The sequence below is a fragment of the Grampus griseus genome (genome assembly GCF_964374135.1).
Source record: "Grampus griseus genome assembly, chromosome: 14".
Taxonomy (NCBI): domain Eukaryota; kingdom Metazoa; phylum Chordata; class Mammalia; order Artiodactyla; family Delphinidae; genus Grampus; species Grampus griseus.
This window is the reverse complement of record NC_139008.1, coordinates 74,049,586-74,064,291: the sequence shown is the minus strand read 5'-3', so window position 1 is coordinate 74,064,291 and position 14,706 is coordinate 74,049,586. Positions and strand designations below refer to the sequence as shown.

Below are 14,706 nucleotides of genomic sequence, written 5' to 3'. Positions count from 1 at the left end.
CCCTGAGCCGCCCGGGAGTCCCGGGCCCTTCGCTCCATGAGGGATTTGGGAATCCTGGGTAGGCCTGGGCAAGCCCGCGGCCGCCTACGGGATCGTCCCCAATCCGGAGGGGCCTACACCCTCCTTGAATCCTCCCAACCCTCCGGAGACCCAGGCTGACCCCAATCTATCCCCTAATTTATACCCAGCACTCTAACTTTCCAAAGTCATTACGCGGCAGTAGGAAGCCCATCTCTCCTGTGAGGAAACCGAGGCCAAGAGAAGCCGAGTGATCTGGGATGAAATCTGACCTCTGACCTCGAGTAGCCTAGGTTTTCTCATATGTAAAACAGGAGCAATTAATACGAATTTAAGTACAAATTTTGCACAGAGGAGGGACTAAGAGGATAATAAGTTACACAATGATTGTTGTTTCTACAGTGTTCACAAGCTTTTACAATCTCATTTGAGCCTGCCTCACACACAGGACATAGGCAAACGGGGAAAACTGAGACCCAGAGAGGCTGAGTTACTTTCCCCAAGTCATACAGCTTGCCAGAGTTTTCTGAGTGTAGGGCCCTGCAGCCCAGGTCTCCTGAGTTCCACATCCTGTTCTTTTCTCACGCTACAGGCCTGGTAATCTCAGCAACTCCCCTAGTGAGCTGTGTTTTTATTTTTTATCCAGAGGGCAGCAGTAGGTCAAAAATTTATTGTCCTTTCCCGTCAAAAGACCTAGCTATCAGTCCCTAGCAGGGCAGATATCGCTAGTTATAAAATCAAACAAGTAAAATCTCTCTGATGGTAGCTCCTCCCCTTTTTAAATGGCACAGGAGAGAGGGGTATGGAATAGCTTTGAATGGAACACATACTGCCTGCCCTCCCTCTGTACAGAAGGGGCAGGGCTCTCATTTCTTGAAGTTCCACTGTATCCTCCATCCTGTTCTAGGCACTTTACAAGGGGTCACATCTCACCCTCACAACATCCTGGAGAGGAGGTTCTTAGTGGACAAGAATGGTCCATTTTCAAGATGAAGAAACTGAGGCAAATAGACTTTCCCAAAATCCACAGCTAGGAAATAGGGGAGCTGGGATTTAAGGCCAAGTCTGTGTAATCTCAAAGCTTTAATGACTCTTCATTCAGCTTCCCAGCAGGGTGTTGGGGCAACAAAGACACACCTCATTTGTTCATTAATTCAGCACTCACCCATTCACCAAACATTGGCTGAATCTTAACCTGTACTTTGGCAAATGCCTCACAAGTCTGGGTACAAAGCAGGTGGTCACAAAACCACGGGTTGTCAGAGCCATGAGGGTCTGGTCTGGAGGAGGGTTGCTCCGAAATCTGGTCTAGCATCTCCATTTTACAGATGGGTAGTCTGAAGCTCAGTGAAGGAAAGTTACCCTGGGCCATACCCACAGGGCCAGAACTAGGAGATCTTTTGAGGTCTTGTATTCTCCACTACTCTTAGGCTCCGTATGGATCTCTCCCCACAGCCTCCCTGAGAGGTGGTCATCAAACTCCTGTTTGCATACATTCAGTAACAGGAGGCTCATTACCTTATGAGGCTGCCCAGTCCCATTATTATTCAACCACCACTGTTAGAAAGGTCCTCCTTATATCGAACCAGATGTCATTCTGTTCACTTATTCTTCCAAAGATCATATTATTTTTTGAACACTTGCTAAGTGCCAAGTGCTGGGTGCTGGGGAGTGCACTGGCAGGCAGGTAACAGTTTCTGGTCCGTGGAACTTAGAACAGGTCGTGAGCCCATGGCATGTTCAGTGCTATGACTGAGGAAAATACTGGAGACCACCTTGGACTCCTTTGGCCTGGGTACAGGGGAGGAAGGATCCTGGAGGAAGTATCGTTAAAGCCGAGAAAGAGGATAAGGAAGTAGGCAGGTGAACAAGGGGAAGATGGGAGTTTCTGGCAGAAAAAACCCAGAATGTGCAAGGGCCCGGGAACTTTAAAGCGTGGTGTTCGGAGCTTTATTTTAGTCTGAACAGAGAAGAGCGGCATGCAAGGTGGGAGAGGAAAGGGGATGAGAATGGAAGGGTGAGTGGGACCTTGCTTGGCCACACTGAGTTTGGACCTTATCTATTTCCCTGAATAAATGAAAGAACAAATTAATGAACAAAGGATTGCTGCAAGTTCCACACTCTCTGTTCCAAAGGGATTAAGTGGTTCCAATGTTTGTGTCCAAATTGGCATCCCCTGGGGAGCACGGCCCCTTGGCCCTGTGCCTGGCTGGGGGAGGCCTTATTTAGCCTGGCCTGGCTCCACTGAGATTTCCTTGGGAATATCTGTGTATAGGGCAAGAGGGCAGCCCAGCTGCCACTGTCCATCTGACTTCCTTGGTGTCCAGCCCCCTTTCACTAGCCCCAGACCCTGTGTTTAGTCATCTCCGTGCTCTTTTTGTTGACTTAGCTACCGTCCATAAATGTTGTCTATCCCCGTGTGGGATTGTGGGTTGTCAACACCCCGTGTGGACCCTGTACGTTCTCAGGGTGGGCTCGCCTCGGACTTGACTTGATCTGCCCACTCCTTCCCTCTCCAGATGGCCAGCTGAGCTCCTCCAGACTTCCTCCTCAAGCTCTAGCAAGGGGCCAGCTGCCCCTTCACCTACTTAGAGAAACTTCCCCCGGTCCCCCCTTCCCCCCAAAAAAGTGAATCCCCCAAACCCTTTCCCTGGAGAAGGTAAGCTTGAGAGAAGAATCTTCTTTCAATGTTTCTTTCTCCTCCAAGTGCACACCCTGTTTCCTGGACCCCTCTATACATTCCTCCTTCTAGACGGGTCCCTTGAGGACAGTCTGCCCCAACTTCCCCTCAGTCAGTATGAATAAGAATCTCCAACATGACTATAGACCTTTATGATTTACAAAGCTCCCGGTGAAAAGGGAATAATCATAGTTGCTACCTCACAGGATGAGTACTGGATGAGATCATGTCGTTAAAATGCTTAGCACCGTGTGTGGCAAGTCACAGAGGTTCAATAACTGTGGCTGTCACTTTCCCCTCCTCCTATCCCCCGCCCCTTACCCTGATTCAAAGACAAAACATTCCACTTGCCAAGCACTGACCCTGTGTAGTTGGCACAATCTTGGTGACATATACCTGGGCTCCCGTTTACCATGGTTTCTCTGTGAGGGAGGTTATGACTCTCCCCATCTCACAGTGAAGGAAACTGAAGCTCAGAGTGGCATTGCCACCTGCCCAAGCGTGCACAGCTTGTAGAGACAGGAATTGGATCCTGGGCTTTGGACGTCAAGGCTTGTGCTCTTGCATTCCACCATGCTGCCTCACTTTTCTCTATCCTAATCATCCTCACCCATCTTGGAGCAAGTATGCTTCTTGAGGGGGCGCTCGCTAAGGCGGTGGAGCGGGGCAGGTTCTCCTCACAAGAATCTAGGACGTCAAGGCCTGCCACCTGCTCGGAGGCTTAAATTTCTCTGCAAGAGCCCTTGGCTAAATTAGGTAATGGGCTAAGACTCTGGGAGGGGGGTGCTCGCTGACCCCAGGATCTGATTGGCCAGGGCATCTGGTCCTGGGGAGCAGGGAAGTGGGAGGAGAGGATGCCCCTACAAATCCTAGGGGCTACAGAGGGCCAGGGCATCTTTGGGTGGTGGAGTGCAGAGGAGGTGACCTGCAGCAGAGGAGTCCTGGTGACACGCAACCATGGTAAGGATGAGAAGGGACTTCATCCTTTTACTTGCAGGAGCACTTCTGGGCATCTTTCAGGCCACATCTGGGTGCTCTGTGGGGCAGTAACTTGGATGTTTGAAGCTGGAATATGAAAGCTCCTGGAACCCTGGTGTCTGGGAGGAAGGTTGGGAAGAAGGCCTCGGACTTGTCTTGAAAGGGGAGAGTTGGGACGTTCCAGGGATTGAGCCTCCAGGCTTGCCGGTTCCCTGAGACCTTCTGAGGCTTCTAGCCATGTCGGTCAGAGAACTGTGAGTGGGTCTTAGCTTGTCACCCTGATGGTGGAGATGGGGACCCTCGTGGTGGAGAGGGAGTCACCCAGCAAGCCAGTGAGCAGTGGGGGTGGGCTGGAAGCCTTGCCACACCCTCTTCCTGCCAGTGAGAGAAGGAAACCTCCTCTGGAAGATGGGAAGCCTGCAGGGTCTCAGACCAGTTCAGGGGCAGGACCCCAAGAACTCCAAGGGGATGAGAAAGGGCCGAAGATGACAGAGCAGAGTTAGAGAGACGTCAGCCTCCCAGAGAGGGGTTATGATTTGAAGCTGTCCTTTTCCTCTGAGATCGCCCTCCCCACTTCACTTCAAGGAGTAACTAGACCCTGGAGGACAGCTGCTGTGGCCCGTTCCTGACTAAAAATAACCTGCCCTTTTGGCACAGGCAAGGAGGAGGGGAGGGGGGAGGGGAGGAGGAGGGAGACAAGGAGGACAGCCAGCAGCCAGCCAGCTGAAGGGCTCCTTGGACGCCTCGGCCCTTCTTTGTTGCCGGCCTCAGTCTCAAGTCCCCTCGCTAGGTGGCTGGGCTTGGACGTGATGGAAACTCCTTAGAGCCATCTTACCATCACCTGCACAAGGCCCACATCATGCTCCGCCCAGCAGGAGTGGCATTTACTCCAATGACTGAATCGTCGCAAGGAAGCTTACAATCTCTGTCTCTGCAAGTTCTTGGAGGGAGGGATGACGTGCCTGACTTCTCGGGGGTCCCAGTGCCCGGTCTGTGGCCTGCCACTTGGTCGGTGCCCAGTAACTTTGCCTTGCGTTATCATTTATTTGACAACAAACATTTATCGAGCACCTGTTAAAGTACCAGGCATTGTGAGGAGGCAGGGAAAACTGGAAGACGATGTTGGAATCATTCCGGTACTTTACAAAGCCTTCTCACACCCCTGATTTCAGCTCATCCCTGAAAAACTGCTGAGAAGAGATGAGGGGATGAGGGTACATTTAGCGACTTGCCCAAGATTACTGGGGGGCTCCTGAATTGACCTCTGATTGACAAGGAAGAAGGGCATAATCCCTAGTTCTTTCTTTCTTTTGGGCTGAGCTGCGCAGCTTGTGGGATCTTAGTTCCCCAACGAGGGACTGAACCCAGGCCTTCGGCAGTGAAAGCACAGAGTCCTAACCACTGGACCGCCAGGGAATTCCCCTCCCTAGTTCTTCAAAAGCGGGGTTGGGTGCTGTGGGAGCACGCGGTGTGGGGGGGCAAGTTTGGAGCTGTTTCTCCGGAGGACTAAGGGGCACTTACAGAAACGGGGGTGCAGAAGAATGGGGTTAAGTCAAGAATGCGCTCCAGGGCTTCCCCTTCTGCTCTTTGATGGTCTGTGTTTCCTGCAGACGGACCAGCAGGCTGAGGCCCGGTCCTACCTCAGCGAGGAGATGATCGCTGGTGAGTGGGGGTGGGCGGGCTGTCCGTTGGGTGGCTGTGTGCTGGGCAATGTTTGGTGTCTAGGCAGGCAGGGAGGGTGGACGTGAGGCTGATGGTCCAGCCAGGCTCACCTTAGCCCTCGGCTCTCCTTACCCTGGCAGAGTTCAAGGCCGCCTTCGACATGTTTGACGCTGATGGTGGCGGGGACATCAGCGTCAAGGAGTTGGGCACGGTGATGAGGATGCTGGGCCAGACACCCACCAAAGAGGAGCTGGACGCCATCATCGAGGAGGTGGATGAGGATGGTGAGCGGGTGGCCCTCCGAGGGATGGGATGGTGGTGGTGGAGAGGAGCTGGCAGCCAGGGCTCGGGCTACCTCACCATCTGCTTCCCTCAGGCAGCGGCACCATCGACTTCGAGGAGTTCTTGGTTATGATGGTGCGCCAGATGAAAGAGGACGCCAAGGGGAAGAGTGAGGAGGAGCTGGCTGAGTGTTTCCGCATCTTTGACAGGTGCATTGGGGGCCTGGGAGCCGAGCGAGGCGCAGAGCCGTCTGAGTCTGGCCAGCAGGGCACGAAGGTTCTCGGGGTGGGGATGTAGGAGGGGGCGTCCGGCGTGGCCCGGGCAGGTCGCCCCTGCCCGTCCTGAGCTCCGCCCTGGCCCTCCGCCTGAAGGAACGCAGACGGCTACATCGATGCTGAGGAACTGGCTGAGATTTTCCGGGCCTCCGGGGAGCACGTGACAGACGAGGAGCTCGAATCCCTGATGAAGGACGGGGACAAGAACAACGACGGCCGCATTGACTTCGACGGTGAGGGTCTGGGGAGCGCGAGGAGCGGAAGACCGAACCAGGCTGGAGAGTCCGAGCGTGGCGCCCACGCGGGAGTCCCTAGCCTTGAAGGCGGGGCGGGGCGGGGCCAAGCTCCTCCCCACCCCCTGCGGGCGGGTAGGGGGGACCTCCGGGAGGTTTTGTGCAATTTATCTACAAATGACAAGGCACCCCCTCTGCGAGGCCGGAGCCTGGCCAGACCTGCCTCGCCCCTAGGGGACCCCTGACCGCCTCTCCGTCTCCTTCCCCGCAGAGTTCCTGAAGATGATGGAGGGCGTGCAGTAAGAAGTCGGCCCTCCCCTCCGCGGAGACTGCGCGTCCTTAGGGCGTGGGGACGTCATCGCCGCCCGGTCCCACTCCCGGCCCCGGGAGGGAGGCGCGGCCCCTTCTGGGAATGTGTCTAGAAGGAATAAAAGGAAACATTGCAAAGCGCGTGGCCTGAGTGAGGGGAGGACCGGGATGGATCGGGTGTAGGGAGCCGCCTGGTTGGGCCGCTGTCCAGGGCGCCACCCCAGTTGGAGCCACCCGAGCGTCCTCGGGTCCGAACGCAGCGGGACGCGGAAGGCCGCCGGGTCGCGGGAGCCCGAGGTGGCGCTCGATGCCCTCGGAAGTTTAGCGACGGTCTATCTGCAGCTGGCGCTAGGCGTGGCAACTTGGCCGAGGGGCTGAGTGGCTCCTGGCGCTTCCAGGGTCCCCATTGCTACTAGAATCAAATCCTAATTCTTTCCCCTCCTTCCCACTGTTACCCCTTCCCTCCTCGAGAGGTTCCAGTCTCACTGGGCAATCGATCCTTCTTGCTGTGGAAGTGGGGTGCACTTTTAAGCCCTCCAACCTTTGCACATGCTGTTCTCTCTTCTTGGAATGCCCTTCCTCCTCTTAAAGTCTTGGCAAATGCTTCAACACAGCTCAAATGCCATCTCCAAGATACCAAGACGCAGCTCAGATACCATCTTGTCCTCCCTTGATCCCTGCCCTGACTGGCTGCACTCTGGCGCCCACACCTCTTTTGTAAACAACTCAATTATAGCCGGCGTTGGGTCAAAGCTAATTAAGGGCAGTGGTAGTTTGGCTTTCCTCACGCTCAGTTTGAATCCTCACTGCTGGTGACAAACCACTCTCTGCTTCCTTTCCTAATCTGTAAAACGGGGACAGTGATAGTACTTACCTCACAGGGTTGTGAGAATAAATTAATGTGTGCAAAGTGCTTAGAACAGAGCCTGGCACGGAGTCAGCATATAATAAATGCTATTAGTAATATCATTATCATCTTGAAACATTGAACTCTTATTCATTGTTGCAGCCCTCCCTCTCCAACTCCCTGTTCTCTTCTCCCCTTTCTGGCTCGTTCATGTTTCCTGGATTATTTCCAGCTAGGAGCAGTGGATGCCTACTGTGTGCTGTGCAGGTGTTGTCTCATTTATCCACACAGCCCCAGGGGCAGATGCCCTTATTTCCATTTTACGGTTGAGGAAACTCAGGCAGAGTGGGGTGAATTACCCAGACAAGTAGGTAACAACCTAGATGATACGGCTGTGTGGTGGAAACAGGAGCAAGACCACCTACCTGTTGACAATTCTACCAGGGCGTCCTGAGTGTTTCAAACTGGCCCTGCCTTAAACTAGTAAATCTCCCTCCTCCATCTCGTTCTCCTGTGTTGCCCACCTCAGGGTTGAGACCCAAGTCACAAATTCTGAAGCTCATTTTCCACCTCTAATTTACTTACTATGCCCTGCTACTTTGTCTCCTTACCTCTACATCCCTCCTCTCCAAGCCCACTCAGCATCATAACTCAGGCCATTATCATTGCCCTTCACTCTCTAGACAGACGGCAGCCAGCAGGATCTTTTCAAAACCAAATCTGACCACGTCACTGCCCTGCTCAAGACTTCATTAACTGCTGGTTACCTCCCTCGCAGCCCAATCTCCTTCTCCAGAGAGAGCCCTCCTTGACCCTCCTCATCTTCATTAGGTGCCCCACCTCTGAGCTTTCATAGCAACATGGGAGCCTAGCACCCAGCTCCCGCCCCACCCAACCCCGTGCCGCGCAGCTTGCGGGATCTCAGTTCCCCGACCAGGAATTGAACCCGGGCCATGGGCAGTGAAAGCCAAGAATCCTAACCACTAGATCGCCAGGGAACTTCTACACCCAGCTTTTACTGAGTGCTTACTATGTGCCAGGCACTGTTCTACAGTTCTTCATCTATCCTATGAGGTAGCTACTAATATTTCCATCTTACAGAGAGGTTAAATATAAGTGCCCAAGTGTATACGAGTAACATAGGGGTGGATCAGGAATTCTAACACAGTTCTACCTTAACCACCACTTATTCTACACCATTGACATGCCTACTTACTCCCTAAACTTCACCCTCCCTGAGGACAGGACTGTGTCCTCTTCCTGCCTCATCCCCAGCCCCCAACATAGGGCCTTCACCTTGTGGGCACTCAACCACTGTACTGAATGAATGGGAATAATGATCATCACACCTTCTAATACTGACTGCACTAGCGTTAGAAACCTAAGTCAAACTGACTTACACCAAAAAGGGATTTGTTGGTTCATGACACCGGGATGCCAACACACAAACTGGAGGCCAGAGTTTCAATGTCATCTCTCAGCTCTTTGTCTCTGCTTGGCTTTCTTTCATCTGCAGCCGTCTCCACCAGCAGCCCAGACTGACTCCCTCCTCTTTTAGCAATCCTAGTAGTAAAATAATTTTACTTTCTTGCAGGGATTAATTCCAGGAAACACCCTGATTGGTTCCGAACGACAGTGTAGAGAGTTGGGTCTCTGTGACTGACAAAGGTAGGTCATGTGACCATCTGGGGGAGTCAGACACCATGGTCCAGGAAACCACATAGAGAGCCTTCCTAAGGAAGGCAAAGATACATCCACTTTGGCCAGCATTTATTAAGAAGCAAGTGTCAGGTTCTGAGCTCTGCTCATCTCAGACATCCTCCAGCCTGGTGTTTGTCTTCTTTTTTTTTTTTTGGCCTTGTGGCACAGCATGGGGGATCTTAGTTCCCCAACCAGGAATCGAACACTCACCCCTTGCAGTGGAAGTGAGGAGTCATAACCACTGGACTGCCAGGGAAGTCCCAGCCTCGTGATTTTCAATTTGAGAGAGCATCAGAATCACCTGAAGAGCTTATTGGGGCCAGGAATTTACATTTCTAACCAGTTCCAGGTGAAAAGTGGAAGGACCACACCTCAAGAACACTGCTCTGTACCTTTAACTAGAGCCCAGCAATGACACCACCTGGGAGCTGATTAGAAATGCAGAGCCTCAGGCCCCACCCAGACCAACTGAATCAAAATTTGTATTTGAATAAGATCCCAGGCAGATTTATTTTAATTTATGTTTGGCTGCCTTGGGTCTTCCTTGCTGCGCGCGGGCTTTCTCTAGTTGCAGCAAGCGGGGGCTACTCTCTGTTGCGGTGCGCGGGCTTCTCATTGCAGTGGCTTCTCCTGATGCAGAGCACGGGCTCTAGGCGCACAGGCTTCAGTAGTTGTGGCTCACGGGCTCAGTCGTTGTGGCTCTCAGGCTCTAGAGCGCAGGCTCAGTAGTTGTGGCACACGGGCTTAGTTGCTCCGAGACATGTGGGATCTTCCTGGACCAGGGATCCAACCCGTGTCCCCTGCATTGGTAGGCGGATTCTTAACCACTGCGCCACCAGGGAAAGTCCCCCCACCGGCAGATTTACATGCACAGTAGTTGAGCAACACTGGTCCAAGCCCCAAGGAGGGAGCCAACAGCACAGTCAGAGATGAAGGAACTGATTAGGGGACATCCAAGTTCTAGTCCCAGACCTGACAACTCCAATCCAATCCCACATGTGGCTGCTGGCTGGGGGCACAGGGGTCCGGGCTAGCTGGAGTAGGAGGAAAGTGTGGGTGAGAACCTTCCTGATGACCTCCTTGCTGTCTTCTCCCCCTCCCCCCAGGCCTGCACAACCAGCTGCAGGCAGAGCTGACCAGGTTGGGCGAGTAGCCAACACTCAGGCCTTGTTGGAGCACACCTGGGTGTGTCACCTAGATCTTCCTGCAGGACCTGGGCTGGGCCCAACACCTCAGCCTACCTGGACCCAGCTGGTCGGCACAGGGGTTTCCTCCCAGGGGCCCAAAGGCCTGTGGCAGGCCAGTGGAAAGATGGCCCAAGGGGCCGGGGCTGGCTGGGTCAGTGGTGCAGCAGACAGAGGAACTGCTGGTGGAGATGAAGTAGGAGGTGAACGTGTCCCTGTGGATCATGGAGCCATCTATGGGGGACCTGGGGCAAGGGGTGAGTTGTGACCTCAGTCCAGAAGGCTTCCCCTGGCTGTCTCCGCAGTCCCTGGGCCTGCTGTAGGGTCACCTGAATGTCCTCTTGCTCCTTTTTCAGGGTTAAAACATCTACAGTCAGAAAGTAGGTGGCTGATCCCCGCCTCCCACCCCCTCCCCCCCCCACACACACACACTCTCTCTCTCTACAGCTCTAGCTATTTCAGCCTAATGTCTGGTTCAGCCTCGTCTGCAGCACACCTGGGGCAACTCCTATATTTGCTAACATTCTTGGTGCATGTCACCACACCATAGAAATTGGCATTTTGTTATTTTTTATTTTTTTAATTAATTTTCATCTATCTATATTTTTGGCTGCACTGCATGGCTTATGGGATCTCAGTTCCCCGACCAGGGATTGAACGTGGGCCATGGAAGTGAAAGCGCTGAATCCTACCCACTAGATCGCCAGGGAACGCCCAGAAATCGGCATTTTGTGACACCCATTCTATAGATGAGGAAACAGATGCAGAGCCATAAAATAACTAAGGTTGCAACGGAGCAAATCCTGTCACCCCACTGCACAGCCCTACAGCCCATCCGCTTCTCCTACTCCCTGGGTGGAGGGGCAGGGCAGGAACCCAGATCCTACACCTGACCTCTGCTGATCCTGCACACTTCCAACCCTAGGGGAACTACAAGACAGCTACTTGTTAAAAAACCCCAAAATGTATTTATTTAATATACTCATCACAAGGGCTTAACGAGACACTTAATTTAAAAAACAGAAACAAAACAAAAATGACACCACAGATAAGATACAGGGTCCTGTACAGAAATCGAGGAAAGGACAGACCATCTAAGGGAAAAAAAATAAAAAGACAACAGAAGGAGAGCTGCACATCCTGGGTCAGGGATCTTGGCTGGAGACGTGCTTTGAGTACGTTTCTTGCAGGTACTTCTTAAAGGCTGGAAGAGAACAGGCAGGTCTCAGTGAGTGATGAGGACAGGGGTTAAGGTGGATAAGAGGGCAGCAAGGAAATAAATGTGGGAGGAGTTTGGGGAGGGGCTTCCCAGCACAACAGATTGACCCTCTGCTGCCCACCCAGCCAGGACTCCTGGACGGGCTCTGTTTCCAGGGAGGCTGGGGAGGGGACTAGGGGCCCTTAGCAAGCAAGTCATCTGCACAAAGCTTTGCCTTCTACTTAAAAGGCCTCCCCAACCTACATTAATGTGGAAAGGGTTGGTTCTTCCTGATTTTATAGCAAACAGGCAAACCAGAAACACCAAGGCAGAGGTGGAACTGGGTTACCTGCCCCCCAACGACATATTCCCAAGTCACTGGAATCCTTTTGTTGTTTGAGGGAGGCTTTGAAGGTTGGGGAGGGATGGCCTGGTGCCCTGAGAAGGACAAAGGACTCACCTGTGGGGTTTTTCCAGAGCTCGGCGGCATGTGTGTTCAAAGGGCTATCGATGTTGGGTTCTGCAGGTGGAGAGAAAGAGGACGGTCAGGTGCGGGTAGAAGAGGCCGCCCGGGGGAGTTCTGACAGGTTCCCAGGTTGCAGGGGAGGGGCCGGTCTCGGCAATCACCTCCGAGCAGGCTCTGGATGGAGAGCAGGATGGTCCTGACGTCGTACAGGGCGGACCACTTGTCTTTCAGGATGTCCAGGCAGATGTTACCCTGGGTGTCCACGTTGGGGTGGTAGCAGGGCGTGAGGAACTTCACCGTGGGTGCATTGTAAGGGTAGCCGCTGGGGAACTCCAGGGACAGTTTATACCTCAGGTCTTCATATACCTGGAGAAAGAGATTCGGGAGGTAACCCATCTACCTTGAGCCTCAGTTCCCACCCCAAGCCCACATAAGGGACTTGCCAGGACCCCTGAGTTTGTCTGGGACTTGACAGAAGAGAAAGCATTAAACTGGTCTGGTACTTTCTCCCATATCTGGTCACTGGGGTCATCAGTGATCCTTTGGTCTAAGGCCCACTGGCCTAAGTCCTCAATTGTCCATTCTTGTCCTTGCTGTCTGGCCCCCTGTCAGCATCTAAGATGGAGAGCCCTGCCTTAAACACAGCCTCTTACTAGAGATAGGGAGATCAGGGCCACAGGCTCAGGGCACGAGAGCAGGCACAAGGGAGTGTCCCGTCAGCCAAAAGACTTGAAGCAGACCCGGCACTTGGATTTCACGTCCCACCTCTCCCCAGACTCAGCTAAGTCACACTCACCTACCCCAACCCTATACTTACTGTGCCAGCTGCTCCATGGATGGTCCCCACCCATTTGAAAAGGTTGTCTGATTCAGGGAAGGCAGAAATTCCTTTATCACCGGACATCTGGGGAGGAAACACAACACGTGCTGGGCTGAAGCTACGCTCCTGGGGGGCCAGTGGGTGAACCCTTTCTCCTTAACCTCATCACATTTTGATGCAAAATAAAGCAACCAGGCCAAATAGATAGGCTTTCCTGAGGAAATGGCTATATCCTCGGGGCTCAGCATGCCTCTCCGGGGAGTACTGGGATGATGGAGGTTCATCGCCAGGCTAAGAAGGGAGGGGTTGTGCAGGGAAGCAGAAGGCAGCTCTGTAACCACAGTGCTGGCTGCTGGGAATTCAACTCAACATGCTACTGAGTGCTGGTTACATACGAAGCCCAGAGACTACTCACGGACTGGGAACATAAACAATATGGTCATTGAAGGATTTGACTTGAATATCCAGGGTTAACGTAGAAGAGGTCGTCCAGGAAGGAAGCGTTCTGAGGTACGACAGGATTGGAAATATTAAGAAGGATGGAGAGTCGGGTGTGGATAAACCTTAGGGCAGGGAAGCAGGGCAGGGGGAGGGTCTCGTATGAGAGCCGTATTTCAGGGATAACTTTATTGTGGGAGGACGGGACTGGGAGTAGAGACTCTCTGGAGAAAAGGTGTGTAGGTGAGGTGGATTACCTTCTTCCCAGAAGAGAACAAGCTGGACTCATCTTTTTACCCCCATGTCTATCACAGAGCCTGATGTAGGAGAGGAGGCTACTGATAAGTGACTGGGAGGTGGGAGGGAGGACCAACTGGTTGGGGCTCTGGGCATCAGTCACTCACCATGAGCGTCATCAGCTCCTGCTGTAGCCTGCAAAAAAGCACTCGGGGTCACCTGGGAGTCTGGATGGGTCAGGGCTCCAGGTGGTGCATCTCCTCCCACCCCAATCTCTGAAGCAGCTGTCACGGAGGCTCCCTCTACCCTGAAGTCGGACTCAGCTGGGGGCACAGTCACCCCCAGTTCCACAAGAGGGTTGTAGTGAGTCCTCCTCACTCTCCCTAATTCCAGGCTCCCACAGGATGGCTCTGGCTTATTCTTAACCTCGTCTGCTTCTCTGGCGTCTCTCTCGTGCCGGATCTCAATTTCTCCCCTCCTTCCTTCCCCCTCCCCCGCCGTCCTCCAGCCAAGACACCGAAGGTCCCCGGAGCATCCTCATCTTGGTTCACCGACGGAGGATCCTGGCAGCGGCCATACCCCTTCCGTCCTCCTTCGGGAGGGTCTCTAAGAGCAGTCGAGCTCCTGGCGTGTCCCTCTACCTCCCATATCTCACCCGTTCCAGGAGGAGGTGGGGGTCCCGGAAGTCTTCGCTCTCGGCCCCAAAGGCCCAGGCTGTGCCAGGCCTGGCGATTGTTACCTCCACACCACTCACCTCTTGCCCACGGGGCCCCGGGCGGCGCCCCCGCTGGGCTCGGCTCCTTTACGGGCGGCAGCAACGCTGGCGGCAGCTGGGTCGCGATTCTGGGAAGCCATCCGGGTGGCACTGAGAAGGGAGACAGGAACTCAGACTACACTGAGACCGCGGCTGCAACTGCGGGTTCCCGGGCCCTTCCGCCCGCGTTTGAATTGTAACCCTCCGGCAGCGCTGGCCTATCAGCGGCTCGCTTGGGTTTGATCCAGCCAATGGGGCGCGCCAGAGCACTCTGTCACCGGGCAACTGCTAGAACCACCCACCAGAGTACCACTATTGGGCGGCGGGATGCTGCTTCTGATGGGCGATTGGCAGGAGAGTGGCTGTCATTAATTAACGAAGCTGTAGCGGATTGGCCGCCTTTGGAAAACGCCGACCATTAAAGGGCTTAGAAAAAGTCCACGTGGGGTGAATCCTTTTAGGTCAAACGCCCGGCTACTGTCGGGGACACCCGGCACGACCGGCCAGGATCCCTTACTCCCAGGGGAAGGGGGGGGTCTCCAGTCTTGGGGCCTTGGTACTCTTCCCTCAAACCGGAAACCCCAGCTTCGCCACCTGTTATTATGTCCTGGGCACTTTGGTTGG

At 53.8% G+C, this 14,706-nt stretch overlaps 2 protein-coding genes across 4 annotated transcripts; one reads left to right on the top strand and one right to left on the bottom strand.

Moving 5' to 3' along the window:
* Positions 1 to 3,534: 3,534 nt before the first annotated feature.
* On the top strand, positions 3,535 to 6,589 carry TNNC2 (troponin C2, fast skeletal type). The gene is made up of 6 exons (XM_082670050.1): positions 3,535 to 3,658; positions 5,287 to 5,338; positions 5,479 to 5,622; positions 5,715 to 5,829; positions 5,992 to 6,128; positions 6,400 to 6,589. Exons 1-6 carry the CDS (start codon positions 3,656 to 3,658, stop codon positions 6,429 to 6,431), a joined length of 483 nt encoding a protein of 160 aa, XP_082526176.1. The 5' UTR covers positions 3,535 to 3,655; the 3' UTR covers positions 6,432 to 6,589.
* Positions 6,590 to 11,252: 4,663 nt separating this feature from the next.
* Positions 11,253 to 14,217, bottom strand: UBE2C (ubiquitin conjugating enzyme E2 C). Of its 3 annotated transcripts, none has more exons than XM_082671663.1 (6): positions 14,083 to 14,217; positions 13,496 to 13,523; positions 12,651 to 12,737; positions 11,995 to 12,199; positions 11,828 to 11,887; positions 11,253 to 11,373 (listed from the first exon to the last, which is right to left on the bottom strand). In XM_082671663.1, exons 1-6 carry the CDS (start codon positions 14,181 to 14,183, stop codon positions 11,315 to 11,317), a joined length of 540 nt encoding a protein of 179 aa, XP_082527789.1. In that variant the 5' UTR covers positions 14,184 to 14,217; the 3' UTR covers positions 11,253 to 11,314. The 3 variants fall into 3 exon arrangements, with proteins under 3 accessions (XP_082527789.1, XP_082527787.1, XP_082527788.1); XM_082671661.1 differs by having other exon boundaries at positions 11,995 to 12,226; positions 14,083 to 14,206; XM_082671662.1 differs by lacking the exon at positions 12,651 to 12,737 and having other exon boundaries at positions 14,083 to 14,206.
* Positions 14,218 to 14,706: the final 489 nt, after the last annotated feature.